General features: G+C 40.1%; 1 protein-coding gene across 2 annotated transcripts in view; it reads right to left on the bottom strand.

Moving 5' to 3' along the window:
• The window catches only part of LOC111175271 (phosphatidylinositol 3,4,5-trisphosphate 3-phosphatase TPTE2-like), an 85,057-nt gene that overhangs the window by 22,421 nt on the left and 41,865 nt on the right, over nt 1-20,771 (bottom strand). For both annotated transcript variants that reach the window (XM_089899644.1, XM_089899645.1), the window contains 4 exons: nt 14,217-14,278; nt 12,441-12,521; nt 9,028-9,133; nt 3,167-3,258 (listed from right to left, as the gene is read on the bottom strand). In XM_089899644.1, the coding sequence (XP_089755770.1) occupies nt 3,167-3,258; nt 9,028-9,133; nt 12,441-12,521; nt 14,217-14,278 (341 nt within the window). The remainder of the gene's footprint in view (nt 1-3,166; nt 3,259-9,027; nt 9,134-12,440; nt 12,522-14,216; nt 14,279-20,771) is intronic.

The following is a 20,771-nucleotide window of genomic DNA, read 5'->3' as shown; positions in this document are numbered from 1 at the left end:
CGTAAAACTTCTAGAAGAAAGCACAGGCAGTCAGCTCTTTGACTTTGATCTTAGCGATACCTTTATGGATCCGTCTCCTCAGGCAAGGACAACAAAAGCAAAAATAAACAAGTGGGACTACATCAAACTAAAATGCTTTTGCACAGTGAAGGAACCCTGCAATAAAATGGGAAGCTAATCTGTTGAATGGGAGAAGATACGTGTAAATTATGTATCCAATAGAGGTTAATATCCAGAATATAAAAATAACTCATACAACTTAAAAAGGAAACATCAAAAAGAGAAACAATCCAATTGAAAAATGGGCAGAGGACCTAGAAAAGACATTTTTCTAAAGGAGACATACAGACAGCCAACGGGCACATGAAAAAATGATCATTAATAATCATCAGGGAAATGCAGTTCAGAACATCACCTCATACCTGTCAGAGTGACTATTATCAAAAGGACAAAAAATAACGTTGGTGAAGGTGTGGAAGAAAAGAAACCCTCTTTCACTCTTGGTGGGAATGTAAATTGGTGCAGCCACTATGGAAAGCAGTATGGAGGTTCCTCAAAAACTTAAAAATAGAACTACCACATGATTGGACAATTCCACTTCTGGGTATTTATCCCCAAAAAAAAAAAAATCGACAACACTAATTCGAAAAGATATATGCACCCCTATGTTCACTGTAGCATTATTTACAATAGCCAAGATATGGAAGCAACCTAAGTCCATCAATAAAGAAAATGTGAGGTATATATATGTGTGTGTGTGTGTGTGTATATATATATATATACGCACATGTATGTATATATGAATATTATCCATAACAAGAATGAAATCTTTCATTTGTGACAACATGGATGGACTTAGAAGGTATTATGCTAAGTGAATTAAGTCAAAGAAAAATGCTGCATGATTTCACTTACACGTAGAATCTAAAAAACAAATGAACATATCAAAACAGAAGCAGACTCATAGATACAGAGAACAAACTGGTGGTTGGCAGGGGATAGGAGGATGGGTGAAATAGGTGAAGGGGATTAAGAGGCATAAACTTCCAGTTATAAAATAAATAAGTCATGGGGATGTAATATACAGAATAGGGAATGTAGTCAATAATGTTGTAATAACTTTAAATGGTGACAGATGGTAACTAAACTTACGGTGATCATCTCATAATGTATATAAAATGTCAAATCACTATGTTGTACACCTGAAACTAATATAATATTGTATGTCAATTATACTTCAATTTTTAAAAAAGAGGAGCTCTGTAAAGAGAATCCAGTTCAGACAGGGGACTGGGAGGGCAGGGCTGGAGGAGGGGAAAAAGACCAGCAAAAACAGGAAGCAGAAATTAGAGTGCTGTGTTCCAAGGGCCAGAGGGGACCCAGTCTACCTGGCATGGAGACAGCAGGCCATGTTACTAATGCGAATAAGCTCAGGTATGATAGGGCTATATCTTGAGAATTCAAGACCCAGGAAAATAAGAATGAAGTTGTTGAAGGTTATAGTGGAGCATTTCCTAGGTGATAAAGCTGGCCTGGTAATTATCACATCTAACATTTATTTAGTGATGTATGACTCACAAAGCAACTTCACATATATTATCTAATTCAATCCTCACAACACTTGAGATGTAACCTTTATTTTACAGATAAGAATACTGAGCCAGAAGGACTTCCCTGGTGGTCAAGTGGTTAAGACTCCACGCTTCCACTGCAGGGGGCATGGGTTCAATCCCTGGTTGGGAAAATAAGATCCTGCATGCCTCACAGCCAGGAAAAAAAAAAAAAAAAAGAATATTGCACCAAAGATATTAACTAGCTTTGACCGTGGGTACACAGTGTGTCTTCTGCTCTAGCTACAGCTTTTTAAAATGAGAGCAGTATTTCAGGATGTGTATTGCAGGACCCTATATACTGCCCTGTATAAGGAGAAAGCAAAGGTAAGGAGACCGCTGTAGAAGTCTAGGCATGCGCAGATGAGGTCCTGGACCGGGTAGTGGCAATGGGGACAGACAGGAAGGGAGCGAGTGAAGAGAGAGTCCAGTGGCCTCATTAGCAGGGATTGGTGACTAACTGGATTTAGGGGCCGCGGGCAAAGAGAGAATCAAAGATGATGCCAGGTTTGAAAGTCTGAGCAAGAGAATGCTGGTGTCATTTGCAGAAGCAGATGAAAAGTTCACTGGATAAATTTGGATTGACACCTGTGTTTGAATTGCTGGGGTAGAGAATGCCCACGTTGCAGCTCCTGCGTCTACCCCGTGTATGGGGCTCATAGATATGTGTCAAGTGAATGAAAGAAGATATTATAATTTAAAGTAGGGGAACGGATGTGTAGAACCAAGAATAGAGTATGTGTGGAGATAAGAACAGAAAGCCAGGGATGAGGCTTGGGGGGAGTGCCCCCTCCCGGGGGTCAGGGGAGTAAAAAGAAGGAAGAGGAGAGGTAATAGGAGAACTAGAGACCAAAGCCTGAGAAAGAATCTTAAAAGTTTATATTTCTTACACCCACGAAGGAAACTTTCCTGTTGCTCCAGGAAAGGTCTGTAGTCTTAACCATTTCTTCAGCCTTTAAGAAAACTGACTATTTGGTCCCAAAGAGATTCCTCCCCAATCCATACACCCCTGCATTGTTTCTCACAGTGCAGGCCCACAGGATATCTGAGTTACAATCACTTGAGACATTGCTAAGTCTAGAGATTCCTGGGCCCCTTTCCAGATTTCCTGAATCACACTTTGGGGGTATAACTTAGGAATCTGCATTTTTACCAGTCTCTAGGTGATTTTCATGCACATTAAAATTTCAGAATCAGTGCCATATAACAAAAATGACCAAGAAGAGGAGAATATGGCTAAAAGTGACCAGATACATGAATTTAAAACTCTGACAGATTCCTGGGAACATGCTTGGCATTTGTGGAAAAGGGAAAGGCAAAGCACCACTCTGAACTGAAAATATATTCTGGAAAACTATTTCCCCTGAAAACTATTTTGAACAATAAATTTAACTCTTGACTCAAATCCAAACCCAGGGACACCAAGTTGGATGGTAACCAGAAAGCAACACGGCCCCTCCCTGTGGTGAGTGGTGGTTTGGGGAGGGAAACGTGCTGATTTGACATTGAGATTTAAAACAAACACTAGAATTTTCAGTTTCCATGCTTTCTCTTACCCTAGAGTTTTTGGAAGCAGAACAGAAAAAGACAGGCTTTCGTTGCATTATTATTTGTACTTTTAGATCATTTCCATTGCCTTTTCCAACACCTGAATGAAATTAAAAAGTTGGGCTGGTTAGAGCAAAGATCAAAATGTCTCACCAATTAACAATACAGATTAAAAAGAGAAAAAATTATCCCAGCTAACAATGTGTCAATATTGAATCATTTGGCTCTTGTATGGATTTTGTCTTTGAAAGACAAGGCTTCAAAAGTTCAGTTCTGTCCCCTAAAGCAGAATTTATAAGGCTGGAGGAAAAAAAAAAAAAAGACATTGTTCAGCTTCTCAGATTTAGAATCCCATCGCTTCACCTTCATAGAAAAAAAAAAAATTAGGGAAGGGGACGTGCAACCTTTCTTGTTGATGTGTTGCTTTCTTCAGACTTCTAATTGTGATGTTTCTTAATAATAAATAGTCTAGATTCCTCTTGCCCTAGTTTAAATCCAGTTTATGGAAAACATAGGAGAGCTGTATCCGAACGTTCCTGCTATGTTCAGCATATATTTACAGACAAATGGTTTCTTCTCCCTTTTTTTTTTTCAACTTAATTGACCCACTTACTTCAGCATTTCATGAAAGGGCTGGTTTCTCAAGCCTCCAATTAATTTTTCCGGCTTTCCTTTCCACCCTGCATATTTCACTTAAATATGCACAGGACTAAAGGTACAGAACTAAAACAAATATTCTAATAAAGTCCTATATCCATCATTCTTAATTGTTATATTAAGTTTGTTTTGTGTTCATTTAATTTTGTTCTCACTAACACAATTAATTTGTCATGAGGAATCATGGTTTCTTTGCCTCAGTTCCCTCTGTCCCATCCACCTGCAGAACTTCTCTCTACAGATGTCAACAGAAGTCAGTGAAATGTAGAGCTAAACCAAGTCGAACACTTATCACATGACAGGAAAAGGGCATTGCTTTATGAGCTTAAATTAATTCCCACACAATTTAAAATTTTTTAAAATAATTTAAGTATATTTGCATGATTTAAAAGTAAAAGGTATAAAAGGCATGAAGTGAAAAGTCTCCATTTTCCCTATCTCCCACCTGTTCAGTTCTCCAGCCCCAAACAGCTAACCCCTATTACTAGTTTCTAGTTTTTTATGCATGTATAATCAAATATGAATATATATTCTCCCAGAGGTTTTATATGTGTATATACACACGAACAAATATACTCTCCTTTTGTTTTACAGAAATTGTTGCATGCCATAGCACTGTCCTGTACATGCATTTCTTAACACGTCAAAAATTTTAACTTATTACTAAGGAACCAGTAAAATGCTACAGCTGTTTCAAAGTACTGCACATTTATGGACAGATAAGGAATGATGAAATGAATTTACAAATAAATCCGAAACAGGTCAATAGTCAGTTGCATTCTGCTAGACACAACTAATTTGCATTTTTATGTACAAAAATTATTTGCATTATTATCAGTTTTCTACAACTTAGAGTTGTAAAATAGCTTAAGGACCATGAGAGGTGAAGGTAACCCTGGAGGTGGGCCTAGAGAAGACACTGCCCATTTCAGAATCTATCACACTTTTTCCTGACAGTCTGTTGTGATCATAATCTCAAAGGAAGATGATTCTTTAGGGGTTTTTTTGTTGCTGTTCCTCCATTTGAAACATACTCCTTTGTCGTCTCATTTTGTTTACCTGTCTCTGTCTCTATGAAATTAAGTGAATCAGTTACCTATCCCAGTCTTGAAGGTGTGCCCTTGTGCAGGACTGTGCAGCCTGCGTATGCTCAGTGGCTTTGGTGGGAGAAGTGAGCACAGGTCCCATGGGCCCCTGGGGTGCGGTGGCAGCCACCACCTTGGTGGGAAGCGGGGCTGGAGATGGAGGGGCTAGAGCCGGAGCCAGGTGCGACCCTGTGTGTGAGAGAGATGGCAGTCTCCACCTTGGTTTGGGATGCAGCAGGGGCTCAAGGGTTTGGGGCTGCACTTCTGTGCTGGTTTTACATTTTCCCCACTGTGCACCCTTGGTTAGAGGCTGGGTCAGGGCCGGAGGGGTTGGTGCCTCACTGCTGAGCTGGTTTCTTTCCTGCTGGCAATGTCAGTCCCTGCCCTGGAGTAGTTTCACTCCTCCTAAATGTGGGCAGTGACCGAGCACTGGCCAAGGCTGCTTTCTCCCTGGTCAGAGTTTTCAGGCTGCTGCGTCTGCCAGGATGGGGGTATAAGCAAGCACTCACTCTCTGAGTGAGGTCTCAGTGTTTTACAGCCTCCCATGAGCCCCACTGGCTTTCGAAGCAGCTAAGGGCACTCATCCTCCTGGTGTCAGACCCCAGGGCTGGAGTGCCAAATGTATGGCTCAAACCCCTTGCTCCCCAGGGAGGCTCCCCAAGCCCATGACACCCCCCTCCACATCTGGGTCCCCCACCAAGGGTGCAGGTCTCGACCAGATCACTTCTCCTCCCTTCCTACCAGACTCCGTGTGGATTTTTCTTTACAGCCTTGGCCGCAGAAGGGCCTTTCTGCCAGCCTCCAGGTAGCTCCACAGGTAGTTGTATTTTCGATGTGTTCATGGGGGGAGGTAAGCTCAGCATCCTCCTACTTCACCACCTTGATCTCCCTCAAAGGGGATAATTCTTATTCCAAAAGAAGGCTGCTGTCATTGGGTTTGGCCTGCTTATTTACGTGGGTGCAGCAAGAATTTTGGCGTACCAGGCAGGCCTTAAGTTGGGTCTGCCAGCCGAGGCCCACACCGTAAGAACAGCTGCAAAGGGCACAACTTTCTGTCTGGAAGCCTTTATGAGGGATCTCAAATTAGACTTTTAAAATCCTCTATTTTATGTTAGCCTGAGATGAGGAAACCAAACCCATAAAACTCTCCACCAGTTTTCACCTGCAGTACTTATAAATTTGTGTTAGTTCCTCTGTTCTCTAGATCTGCACTTTACAGTTTTAACTAAACAGTATCTCCACAGAGGTTAAGTAAAATTCAAACTATGAAGAGAGAAGTCACGGTCTTAGGATATGATACCAGACTGGGACAATATATGAAATGCTAGAACTTATTAAAACCCTTTTTAAGCTTAGAAGTTTGAGAAACTATTCCTATTCTCATTGTTCACGTTAGAGAAAATGCATCAAAACTCCATCAGACTAAATGCCTTTTTGCCTGTTTGGAATAGTTTAATACTCACAGAGGTTTGTATAGGTACTGTTATAGGGTTACCTCGGAGATACTGTGGGTTCGGTTCCAGACCACTGCAATACAGCGAATATCGCAACAAAGCGAGTCACACGAACGTTTTTGCTTTCCCAGTGCACACACAAAGTTATGTTTACACTATACTGGTCTATTTAGTGTGCAATAGCATTATGTCTAAGAAAACCATGTACGTACCTTCATTAAAAAATACTTGATCGCGACTTCCCTGGCGGCGCAGTGGTTAAGAATCCGCCTGCCAACGCAGGGGACACGGGTTTGACCCTGGCCCAGGAAGATCCCACATGCCGCAGAGCAACTAAGCCCATGAGCCACAACTACTGAGCCCGCGCACCTAGAGCCCGTGCTCCACAACAAGAGAAGCCACCGCAATGAGTAGCCCGTGCACCGCAACGAAGAGTAACAACTAGAGAAATACGACGAGCAGCAACAAAGACCCAATGCAGCCAATAAATAAATACATAAAATTCTAACACAAACCATTAAGTAAAAAAACTTGATTGCCACATTGCTAAAAAAAAAACTGCTCACCATCATCTGACAACTCAGAAATGTCACAAACCTTTCATTTTTTGAACAAGTGCAATGTCTGTGAAGCGCAATAAAGCAAAGAGCAATAAAACGAGGGATGCCTGGATTCCCACTGTTAACCAAGAGGACCCTGAGGGAGAGGATACACTCAGGTACAAAACAGGCTGTCACGCCACCAACTTGGCTTTAGAGCTGAGTTTCAATTTCCTAGAGGAAGACACTGCTCCAACAGCCACCTGGGTTGCCTCTCACACTGCACTTTCTGCAGGAAACAATGGGGAACAAGACATTGCTGTCCCCTCCCACCCACCAGCTGCCGGACAAGTGTGGCTCTACCCTGGGGACGTCTGAAGGCAGATGGTGTGCTGAGCGAGGCTCCACTCCAGCCCTGTCCCTCATACATGACACACACACATCACAGTCAGAATGCACCTCATAGAGCACTCTGCAGCCCACGAAGCCTTCGCAGTTGCTCCTTTATACACACAGGCAGCCCCCTGCTGGAACAGGCTGTGTTTCCAGGGTCTGCCCGCACAACGCTTGTTTGGAAATCTAGACCAAAATTTCCCACAGAAACCATGCTGCTGGGCCGAAGTTTGTTTCCAGAAGCCAGAAACCCATGCAATCTGCTCGTGGTAACTCTCACAATTCCTCAGCCCTGCCAAGCAGTGGCGGCGATGCGGGCGTGTGGAGAGGGGAGAAATACATAAATAATTTGAAAAAAGCATTTTATATTTTAACTAACAATTGTAATTTTTTTTTTGACTATGCAGTTTTTACATATATTCTAAAGGGTTCTCTTATTTCTGAATAATTGGACGAAGCGTTAAAAAATACACATCTAGATCTTATTTTGTGTGACTCCTCAGAGGGCTAAAAGCAATAGGCTGTCTGGGTGGACACCAGCGCCCTCGCCCTGCAGCCGGGCCCAGGAGAGGCCCGGCACGCAGCACCGTGCCTCGCGCTCCACAAGCTGCTGTTGCTTTAGGGAATCAGAAGCATCACCTCCTGCTGTGCTTCCACACTGAGGGGCCCCTGTCTCCACCTCCCCGAGCGTGAGCTGTACAGGGAATCTAGGCAGGTGACAGAGAAATATAGACATGGCCTTGAGGCTCATTCCTCTCCCCTCCTTCCTTGTCTTTCAAATCCCAGAGGTGGACGATCTGACCAATATCTCTGCCTCTCGGGGCGACGGCAGGTCCCCTCTTTCTCCTTACACTCCTGAAGCAGGCATCGTCAGCTCTTTTCAAGTTTATAAGGATTTTTACTCTTGGTAAGAACTGGTAACAGCTAGGGGGCTGAGAGAGCCCCCCCCCCCGCCCCACCCCGCCCAGAGGCCAGGTTTCTCCCAACCCTTTTTTGTGTTCCTGTAGGTTCGGAAGACCTAAGTGCTCTTCTCCTAGGAAGCTGTCCAACACTGTGGTCAGCTCTTCATCCGTGTACCTTCCTCTCCTCTGCTTACACTCAGGGGCTCCTGAAGGGCAAAGAAACACGAGCAGGGGGCCTGGCCCAAAGCAGTTCTCAGCAGTTATTTGCAAAAAGAATTTGTGGCAACAAAATTCATTTGCTGTTTGGGTATTTAAGACATCCTGATGGAGTTGCTGGGGGAGAGGGGGCTATGGGGGAGGAGGGCGGGGAAAGGGAGAGATCAGGAGATAAGAATTAAAAAAAGGTTTCTGAGAGGATTAGGAAAGAAAATGAAACAGGGATGCATCTCCCAAGACAACCCTGAACCAGAGATGGGCATGAGGAAGAAGTGGTCTCCAGGTCTCATGGGACCTTCCCTCCCTTTACTCTCAGAGGCTCTACTCTGAAAAGGACACCCTGGGCTGAGGCCAGAGTAGCAATGAGAACAGGAGAAAGGGAAGGGGGGATGGAGCCCCCCAAATTGGTGATAGGAAAGGAGAGGACACCTAAGCAGTGGTAACGTGGCCACAGCAGCGCTGGGCTGATGGGCAATTCCAGGGGGAGGGGTTTATACCTGAGGCTACACAAAAAGACAGCTATGCGTTGGGATTGTCTCTGTATATAACCATGAGAAAACCCTTCCGAATAGTAAGAACATTGGCCCTCCTGCCAATTCTCCAATTATACATAAAGCACTTACCTTGAATTGAATAAATAATGATTTTTTCCATCGTGAGCTTTTTCATTGGAGGAAGAGTCAAATTGTAGGTATTTTTCACCATTGCAAAATATCCAACAAATCTGTTCTGCAAAACAACAGGAGTCTCGATTTAAGTGGAGGTAAAAAGTCCTGATTTTTTTAAGGAAACTAATTGATGAAGGAAACATGGATCGGGTGCCATTATGGAACTAGGCATTTGTTGCCTCATGACTAAATATCTACCTTAGAAAAAAAATACTGAATGAAGAGCAACAGGCAAGGAACAAGAAAGGAGCCAGGTGTTGCTTAGAGGCTGCTGGGACTGAGTGCAACTGACCAGAACCAACAAAACAGCTAGGACAACAGGACAGCAAGATGCCATTAACTGCAAATGCGGGAGAGGTCGGCCTGGGATAGAAGCTTCATTGTGGCTGAGTTAAAGGAAGGTTTGTGCTTTGGGGAGCAGTAGCCTCCTCGGCATGAGAGAAGGGAAGATGGAAAAGCTCAGCGGGAGAGCTCCATAGGCCAGCAGTACATTCACATTCTTCTCCAGTCCCAGCCAGTGAGCATCTCTCCACTTCCCGTTTCCCCAATTCCCTTTTTGCAAGGAAGCCTGGGGATTCTCTTAGCCTAGTCCATCTCCTGTGGCAAGCCGTTCACAAGGGCTCTCCTTTCTTCTAGAAGTTAAGAAGAGTTCTGGTACAGAATCAACCGGACTGAAAAGTTCATAGACTCTTCCCCATCCACTGGGAAGTGTTAAGAAAATTAACCACCATCCTCTGCATTGGAAAGGACCAGTCAAGCTCTTAACTCAGGGGTGGATGAAAGGTATGTAGTGCATTGAATGGCCACACTGCAGAATCAGGAGGGGGTGGTGTCTGAGAATTACTGCCGCACGCACAGGGAACTCTGTCCTGGGGCCTCGCCAGCACAGCCCTTGAGGCCGGGCCCCTGCACTGCTAGCCCAGTGAATCAGAAGAGACTGAGCTGCAGCCTAGGGTATGCCAGTCCTGGAGTAAGTTAGAGACACTGCACGTGACTGCAGAGGAAATGGGGAAGGGAAGATGTGCCTGAAGGAGCTACATCTAACGTCCCATTGGCTCCTGCCACCAGATTCTTGACCTTCCACTAAAGGCTTGTAACCTACCATGGCCCTGTAGCTGCGTTTGCTCTCACTCTTCTTTCCCCTACAGCCCAGAACAACAGGCGCATGTAGCAGAAGTTAATAAAATCAACATCTATTTAGTAAGCACTCACTACAGACAAAGGAGATACTATATGAGGCACTTCGGGCTGCCAGGGTGGAAAGATGGGCAAGACATGGGCGTGCAAAAAGGGTAGAGAAGACACGACTTCGAATAGCTGGAAAATAATGTAAAGCAACTTAGTCCCTAAAAGGAACACAAAGGGCTATAAGAACTCCCAAAAAAGCAGGAGACTACTTCAGGCTGGGAGGGCAAAGGGACTCCAGGACAAGGGGCCCTCGTGAGCACGTGGGTGTAAAGTATAAACAGGCTGGGAAACGGCGAACAATCCAAACGCGTTAGAGCGTGTGAATGCACATAGTGGAAGAAGCGGTTGGAAAAATCAAATCTAGATTGGGGGTGCCAGGTTAAAACATATTTGTTGCCATTGGCAGTCAGAAGCCATTATGGATTTTGAGCGTGAAATGGCATGATTCGAGCTGGGCTTCAATAAGTTGATGTATTACTTATAGCCTATGGCTATCTTTTATTTTTTTTCTTGTGTTGCTTGTGTTTGGCAGAAAAATATGAATGGATAAGGCTGAGTTCTTTGATCCCAAATGAAATGTCTAGAGCCAGCAGTTACAGTGTTCTGCTAACTAGGCCAAGGGTATCAGCTTTCATCACTTCACTCAAAGAAAACTCTCCTTCATGGCCACATCCACATTTACTTAAGAATTCCCAACCATCTCTCACTTGGGTTTGAGGGGCCGTATAGAAAAGGCAATCCAAATGAGAAGCTGTGCACAGGATGGGAAAAAACGGGCTTTGGAGTCTGAAAGATCTGGATTTGAGTTCTTAATTCAAAAAGTTAGTTTCCCTGAACCTTGATTTCCCAGTCTATAAAATGGGAATCATAATGGTGCACACTCATTGAGTTATTGAGATTATATTAGATAATGAATGCAAAACCCTTAGCAGGATTCAACAAAGTCTAGATTGTTGTAAACTCTATGGGATAAACGTCCTGGTTTCTGCAATAAACAATTTACAAGAAAAAAAAAAAAGAGAGGTGGGAAACCTATAAACTAAAAGAGACATAAGGAGACATAGCAACCAAATGAAATGTGTGCCCTTGTTTGGATCCTGACTGAAACTAAGTTTTAAAAAGATTTTAAGATAATTATGGAAATTTAAACGAGGACTAGACATTTGATACTATTAAGGTATAACATTGTTAGCTATGTCAATGGTTTTAAGGGTTTTTTTTTTTTTTTTTAGAGTCTTTATGTTAGATGTCATATTAAAATGCTTAGGGGATAAGATGATCTGATGTCTGGGATTTCCTTCAAAATAATCCAAGTTTAGTGTGAAAATGAAGCGCGTGTGTGTGTGTGTATAGAGTGGGGAGGGAATGAATGGTTGGCCACATGACGAAATGATTGCTGAAGCAGTGTGATGAATATAAGGGGATTTATTGTATGACTGTCTTGACTTTTTATGAAAAAGTCCATGATAAAATGTTTTAAAAAGGAAAAAAAATAAGGTAATAACATGGGTCACATGGAATGTCTGAGTATTAAATGAGACAATATATGTAAAAGTATAATAGTGTCTAGTATAAAATAGGTTTTTGAAAAATGTTACTTTTCCCTTTCCTTTCTCCTTTGAAGTGCAGCCCCCCTCCCACCGACTCTGTCTCTTTTTCTGTCACTGTCTGTCTCTCCCTTACACATGTGCACATGTGTGTGCCCATGCGTGCACACACACACACACACACACACACACACACACACACACAATGTTCTACAAGGGCTGAATTGCCCTAATAGGGGTTTGTGAAAGACTCAGTTCCTCTTTACATGGAAATAAAAGGCTAGTGACTTCAGATAATCTTCAGGGGGTCTGAAACCTTAGGAATTGGACCTTCCTACCTTGGGAAGGGAATCAACTCCTGAACTCTGCAAACAATAACCAGTTAAAATGGAAGGCAGGGCGCTCTGGGGAGAACTCAGAGCAAAGGTGCAAAGCCAAGCCAACACCTGAGGCAGGGCTCCTGGCCTCTGGAAGGGATCAAGCCTGTCACGGGGCACCCAAGGAGAAGACCACCCAAGGAGAAGATGACCTAAGGAATCACCCAAGGAAGAGAGTCTAAAATGAAACCAGGTAATAGATGCCAATCTTAACCTAATTACCCAGAGTGACCCCTTTTAAAGAAAGAGCACTTACCTGAGAAGGAGTTTCTATTCCCTGAAATTTACTGCTGGTGGATTTATCTGTTCGTCGTTCTCCAAAATAATAAAGGCTGTCCTATAAAAAAGGGGACAGTCCAGTCATGGGTCATCTGCACGTCCCTTTCCTGTATAAGGCATTCTGAAGTTTCTAAGGGCACATGATTTCCTTAAGTCAGCGGTCTTTGGGCAGAGGCTATACCCGAAATAACAGAATTAACAAAGCCACATCAAGGCCTACTCTCATTCAAAGATTCATAAAGACAGATAATTTTAGAGCTGGAAGACTTTAGAGATAATCTGGCCCTTCTTCCTATCTTTCTATTTTACAAATGGAGATGATTAGGACCAAAAGAAAACCAAGTGACCTGCCATGGAGATGCATGCAGCCCGTCAGAGACAGCAAAGGCCTGAGCACCGGCCTCTGGCTCTGTCCAGGGCTCCAGACCAACAGCTTTCAAACTTTATATTTATATATTTACTTATTTTGGCCACGCCACACGGCTTATGGGATCTTAGTTCCCTGACCAGGGACTCAACCCTCGGCAGTGAAAGCGTAGAGTCCTAACCACTGGACCTCCAGAGAAGTCCCTCAAACTTTTTATTTTTAAAGCTACAATCCACATTCATAAACCTGCGAGATACACACACACACATACACACACACACACACACACACACACACACGCACTCACACAGAACTGAAACAAAAGTTTCACAAACAATACTTACCTTTTGATATTTCCTATTCTAATCGATTCCATTTTATTTAAAAAATGCGAGTGACAACCCAGTAAGTTGATTTCACAACTCACTGATAAACTGTGATCCATAGTGTGAAAAACACTGTCCTAGAGCATCCATTTTCCTAACTTGTGTGTCTCAAATTTGAAATAAAGAAGACGGTGGAATCAGGGTGCTGGGCCCAGATCAGAACCCCCAGCTTCTCTTATCTGGGCTGCAGGCTGAGCGAGAAGCAGAGCTGCTGGGAGCGTGCCCTCTAAGAGGTGGCTTTTTAGCAAGACCATGGCAGAAAAAGAGTGGGAACCCTGCTTTAAGACATAGCAACAGCCCATCCTGTCTTCTCAGAAATTTCCAGAGGGCACAGGCCCCACAGATGTTGACTGTGCAAAGATATAACATCCAGGAGAGACTTTGTTCTGAGTTGGAAAACGATGCCTTTTACCTACCTAGCACTTGCAAGGATGTTCAAGGTCCTTTAGAAAACTTCCCTAACCCATCTTCTTCTTCTTCTCGTGAGAAAGGAGGAAGGCCTGGAGCTGGTGGGATTATGGGTCTGGGGGAGGCAAGTCAAGCTTCTGTATTGCTGAGGTTTTCTTGAACTTTCACAACTTGACCTTACTCATTTCACATTAATCTGGACTCTGTTGTGTCCTGTCTTTATTTAAAATATTCATATTGTATCCACGATGGATTTTTTGGCATTAACTTAGATTTTTTAAATGCTGCACTGGAATACTATTTATCTTAATTACTGAGATTTTTGGCATTCCCTTAAATTTTGTGTCCAAGGTGAGCGTCTCATTGACCTCACCCTCATCCCGTCCCAAAGAAAGAGGCCCTGAGGTCAGTTACTAACTAGTGCCAGTTAAATGAGAAAGTATCCAAACCAGGCGTTCTAATAATCACCTCTCCAATTATAACTCCATTAATTACCATGACTCAGGGATCATGTTAACATCCCACCAGCGAGGTTTCAGAGCTAGCAAATTCAATCAGCCTAAGACAGCACTGGTAGGAGCATCTTTCATACCTCTGCGGTTGCAAATATTTCACTGGCAAGAAGGTAGGCACAGATCATAGTTCCAGTTCTTCCTAGAAAAGAAGTTAGCTCATGAACCATTGCCCATGGCAGCACTTGGTATAAAACTACTCTCAGAAGTATTTAGAGTTCATTTTGGATTGATTTTCTTCCACTCTGAAAGTGCTGGTTCAAAATATTTCAATTCAGAGGTAGACAAAGCCCTTACACTGCTTGTTCTGAGGTTCTACCTGGAGTTCTGTGCTAATTGTGTGCATGGATGGGCACGTGTATATTGTTCTTGAATCATGACCCCTGGAGACTGCAGTAACAGGCAGAGGCAATGAGCTCTGCTCCAGGACTCTAAAGCTAAAGAGATACCTACCAATTAAGAGCTAATTACACATCCTGTTTTCCTACTAATGTAAATAAAAGAAACTATAAAAGATAAAACGTGGACAGAACCCAAAACACCACCTAGCATTTGCCATACCTATTATTCCTTCCATTTTAGTCAGAGGTTTTTTTTGTGTTATAAGACATATATTAAAGTAGAAAGAACAGAATAATGAGCCCCCATATACCTGTTCCCCAGATTCGATAATTATCATATTAATTGTTATACTTGTTTCTTCCTTTTCTTCCCTCATCCTTCTTTCCCTCCCACTCTCTACACGCACCCCAGCCCCCCACCAGCATGTTAAAGCAAATCCTTGATTTCATGTCATTTTATCCTCAAAGTCTCATGGTTTTTTTCTAATTTATATTTTTGTCCTGCCATACAAAATGTGAGTTAAAAAGTACATTGCATCTGTTCTTTCTACAATGAACTGTAGCTTTTGTCTTAGCCAGTATATGCTGAACTTTATTTTATGTAATTCCAAACTTACCCTTTTACCTTAAGATGCACCCTATTTTCTATTCTATCCTTTTAAAAAAATGAACCACTAAATTTATTTTGCAACCCATAGTTTGAAAAACAATATTCTAAGCCAAGTACTTCCAAAGAGGACTTTGTACCACCCTGTGCTCTGATAAGTAAAAGCTTCTTGCTAAAGGAGGCTACTGACCATTAACAATCTAGCTCTGTAGCTCTCTAGCATGGATGGCTAACATTTCAATTCTGGAGGACATCTCTGAGCCTTTACAGCCCTTATATATTCCCATTCGAAAAAAAACTTGCAGATTCATGTCCCAGTGGCTATGGATAAGCACAACCACAGACAAAGTAGAGGCCCTCTCATCCAGTCAAGTCAGGTATGCAAGGAATCATTAAAATGATTTATACTTGTCTTCAGTATTTTAACTTAAAACATAAACATATATTCATTCACTAAACTTTTGCTATTGGAAAAAGGTTTTAAGTTTTTAACTATGGTGAAAGGAAGTCTACCAAAATACCTACCAGGTATATCATATTAATGATGAAATGGTAACACTCCTCTTAAAGCCAGGAACTAAACAAACTATCCACTATTCACTGCTTCTATTTACTACATGGCTTAGCCAGTATTGTAAGATAAGAAAAACAAAATGTATAGGGATTAAAAACAGAAGAAACAAACTCTCATTATTTGCAGACTAGAAAAGTCCAAGTAAATCTATAGGCTAACCCCTAAAACTAATTAAAGAGTTCAGGAAGATACAAGGTCAATACTAAGAAAAAAGCAAAAACTGATAGCTGAATAAGGGATGTCGGTTGAAATCTTTAGAGAAATTACTAAGGAATATAAAAAGAGTATATGACTTCCAAGCAAATGGTGGGGGTGGGAGGAAGGAATTATGCTGCAAAGAATTCAAGCAAACCAAAATAAAATATCAGTAAGGATATAGAAGATTTGAATAAAACAATTAACAAACAACCTAAGGGGCACATATAGAACACTGTTCAGGACAATGCATAATACACTTTATTTTCAAGTGCACAGAAAACATTTGATAAAATTAACCAAATTCTGGGCGATAAAGCAAGTCTAAATACGTCTCAAAGAACTAAAAAGATGCATATGTCCTCTGACCACAATGCAATACAACCAGAAATGAATAACTAGAAGATAATTACAAAATCCTCATGTTTGAAAATAAGACAGTATATTCCTATATAAACCATGAGTCTAAGAAACAAGCACAATGGAAATTAGAAAATATTCTGAACTAAATAATAATGAATATACATAAAAACTTGTGTGATGAAGCTAAATCTATTCTTAGAGGGAAATTTTAGCCTTAAACGCTAACTAGAAAAGAGAAAGGCTGAAAATCTATGAGTTAAGCATCCATCTCAAGAAGTTAGGAAAAAAACAGCAAATTAAACCAAAGAAAGTGGAAGAAAGGAAACACTAAAGTAAATGATGAAATAACAAATAATAGGGAAGATCAGTAAGGCCAAAACACATGGTACTTTGAAAGGACTAATAAAATTAGTACATTCCTGGTGAGACTAATCAAAAGAAACAACAGAGAAGGCACCAAAAATAGCAATGTAAGGAATGAAAAAGGGAACACCACTGTAGACATTAGAATTGGATATTTTAAGACAATTTGATGCCAAGACATTTGAAAATTTAGATAAAATGAACAAATGCTTGGGAAAATACCCAAAATGCGCAGAAGAAATAAAATTATAAATAATCCCATATCTAATAAAGAAATTGAGCCATACTTTAAAAACTTCCCCACAGAGAAACTAAGGCCAATTCCCCCGCTGAGGCCACTGTGGCTTTACTACTGAATTCTACCTTACATGTAAGGAAAAAAAATGTCAACTTATACAAACTCATCCAGAGACTTAAAAAAAAAAAGAGTAAGTACAACTTAATTTTGGTTTATGAAGCCAAAATTTGAAAACTATAGCCACTCTTACTCATGACATAGATACAAAAATCCTTAAGAAAATATTAGCAAACAGAATCCAACAATTTATTAAAAAATAATAGAGCACAACAAAATTGTGTTTATTCCAGGAATTCAAGGTTAGTTTACTACTTTATAATCAATGTAATCAACCAGATTAATAAATAAAGGTAAGAAATCATATTATTTTAAAGACACAGAAAAATCTTCCGATAAAATTCAACATTCATTCATTATAAAAACTCTTAGCAAATTAAAGGAATGTCTTAATCTGATAGAGAATATCTAACACTAACACACACACACACACACCCTAAAGTAATCGAGATGCTGAAAGCTTTTCCTGTGAGAGCGGGAGAACAAGGATTCCTGCGATCATCACGTATAATTCAACACTGTACCAAAGGTTCTAGCCAGTGCTAGGGAAAAAAAGGATTGAAAAGGAAAAATTTAGTTCATTATTTCATATGATATAATCATGTGCCATAAAATCCAAAAGAATTTACAGACAAGTTAATAGAATTAATGAAAGAATTTAGTTAAGTTTGCTGATTGCAAGGTTAGTAAAATCAACAGCATTTAGAGCATCAACAAAAACACATTTAGGACATAAAAATTTCCAAGGGATATAATTTATAATAGTTAAAATATCAAAATATCAAATATCTAGGAATAAATCTAACCACACATATACAAGCTTTCTATGCAGAAAATGAAAAGGCATTATAAAGAGAGATTGAAGAAGACTTAACTACATGAGTGGATATTTCCATTCGTGGATTGGAAAACTCAGTATTGTAAAGATTTCAATTCCCCTCTATCTACAGCCTCAATGAAATTCCAAAGTTCCATCAGGGTGTGTGTGTGTGTGCGTGTGTGCGTGTGTGTGTCTTGACTAGCTGATTCCAAAATGTATACGGAAATGTAGATGACCTAAAAAACCCAAACAACTGTGAAGAACAAGATAAGTGGACTCCCTTGAAAGGAAATCAGGACTTATTAGAAAGCTAAGACAAGTAAGAGAGTTGCGCTACTAGCACACAGATAGATGAAAAAGCAATGAATAGATTAGAAAGTTCAGAAACAGACCCATGTCCTGCAGAACAGCAAGGAAATGAAATCAGTGTGCTGAAACAATTAGACAGCCATACGGAAAATGATAAAACTTGACCCCTTCCTCACACCACACACATAAATCAATTCCAAACGAAATAAAACTTATATAAGATAATATAGGACTATGTATTTTTAAACTCAGGGAAAGATTTCTTAATTAGGACACAGAACACTAACCTTAAGAAGAGAAAGAACAATGTACACTGACTATGTTAGTAAAGAAGTGCTGTTAACCAAAAGATGCTCAGAGAGAAATGGCAAATCACAGAGCAGAAAAGCTATCTTGTAATACTGTATAATACATAAAACAAACAACAGAGTTGAAATTGAGAATATATAATGAATTCCTACAAGTCAACTGGAGAAAAACAAACAATCCAGGATAAAAATAGACAAGGAAATTAAACAGATACATCACAAAAAAGAATATGCAAGGATATCATAATAAACCTATGAAAACTTTCTCAATCTTATTAGTAACCATAGAAATGCAAATGAAAGCCATAATGAGATACAACTACATACCCACCCAACAGCTAAAAATAAAATGACTGAGAAATCCAAGTGTTGGTAAGGATGTGGAACACTTGGAACTTCTATGCAATGCCAGTGGAGTGTAAATTGTCAACTGTTTTGGAAAACAGATGACATCATCTATTAAAGTTTGAGATTCATTATCTAAGACAAAACAATCTTAGTCCAAGGTCTACACTCAACAGAAATGTGGGCACACGTGCAACAAGAAAAATGTATTTCATAGCAGCATTATAATAGTAAAAATTGGAACCAATCCAAATGTAATAGAAAAAAGCTTCCTTGTGCAGTAGCAATGTGTCTTGGGATGAATTTAGCAAAGATATACAAGACCATCATGAAGAGAAGTACAAAATATTATTGAAAGATCAGATGATTCAAATAAATAGAAAACTATTCATGTACAGCTCAATATTGCAAAGTTCTCAATGCTTCTGAATTAATCTATAGATTCAATGCAGTTCCAATAAAAATCCCAAATATATTTTCTTGTAGAACTTGATAAAATTCTAAAATTAAATGTAAGAAGAGTCAAGAGATTTCTGCCTTTATCAAGATACATTATAAAGCTATAAAAATTATAATAGTGTGGTATAGAAAATTCACAGACAGTCCCAAATACATATGGAAACTTGGTATATGACTGAGAAGGGACTACAAGTTGATGGGGACTACACGAGCATGTAATAGATGGTTTTAGGACAATTGTCTATCCACATGGAAAAAAAATCTCCCTCCCCAAATTCCAATTAGATTAAAGACCTAAATGTAAAAAGCGAAACTTTACTATTTTATAAGGAGAATATCTTCACCACCTCAGTGTATGGGTGGATTTCTTAAACGTGACCAAAATGCACAAACCACACACACACAAAAGATTGATAAACTTCACTATGTTAAAAATTTAAAAATTCTATATGACAAAATAAATCATAATCAAATTTAACAGACAACACAGTGGAAGAAGATATTTGCAATACAAACTGCTAACAAAAAATTAGCACCCAGATTATTTAAAGAAGTCCTATAAATCAATAATAAAATATTTGGGCTATCATGATATTACTGGTAATGTGCAGGCATCAACCAACAAAAAGAAGCAAAACCAAGATGAATGAAAACTTGAAAAAAGGAGCTGCTCTGGTACAGACCAAGTGAATACTAGCCTTCCAAACAATCCTAAAGGAAAAGCAATGAAACACACATGAACACAGAATAATGTAAGTCTGCCCTCAGAAAAAATAATTAAATTTAAAATGAAGGTTTTCCTTTAAGCAGGGAATTAACCTGATTAAAAGAAAACTAAAGCCAACTCTTAGATTATAATATTTTGGTTGAGCCATATTAAATGGCCTTTTTTTTTTAAAGTAAAAGATGGTCCAAAGAAAGGCAATTCCATGTGGTTCAACCTCTGTATTCTTCATTTAGGCACAATGTTGTAAACTGCCGTACATACAGAATATTTCGACCTGTAGAAGATAGGCAAGATAGAACTTGCCTACTAACTCATGAGCTTGGAACTACTTTTCACATAAGACTAAAACTTTATTCTACTCAATTACAGAAGGCAGTTTTAAAGTGTGTTTTCCTCGAATTTAATATAAAAAACGGTTTCACAGCCCAACGAAACCATAATTCCTTACTTATCAAAAATTGTGAAATATGCCTAGATGATTATTAAAAGCTTAAATCTGAATGAGAGAAAATCTGACTCAAGTTAAATTGGTTGAATTTACAACTGGCTTTCCCACCACCCCCATTTTCCCCCCACCAAAAGCAACTTCTATGTATCATTACACTATAAAAACTCCAGTATAATTTTTGGTCTTTGAAATGGCATTGCTGTCGACACTCTTAACTTTAAAAGGTCCTCACAAAGTTTAAGAATAACCTTAAATAAAATGAAAAGTGCTCTGATGGTTTCTAAAGTTAAACAGTGTTTGTATTTTGACAGATATTTTGGCAAATCAAAAATGAAGAAACCCAAATAGTCAATAAACAAGGGAAAACACACTTAACCTTCCTCAGTTCTTCTATTCCTGCTTTCTTCTCCTCTTTACTCTT

The sequence above is a fragment of the Delphinapterus leucas genome, chromosome 18 (assembly GCF_059928025.1).
Source record: "Delphinapterus leucas isolate spDelLeu-1000000601 "Yukka" chromosome 18, BTC_Dleu_Yukka2, whole genome shotgun sequence".
NCBI classification, from domain to species: Eukaryota; Metazoa; Chordata; class Mammalia; order Artiodactyla; family Monodontidae; genus Delphinapterus; species Delphinapterus leucas.
Note: the sequence above shows the minus strand (reverse complement) of the source record. Positions and strands in the feature narration are given on the sequence as shown.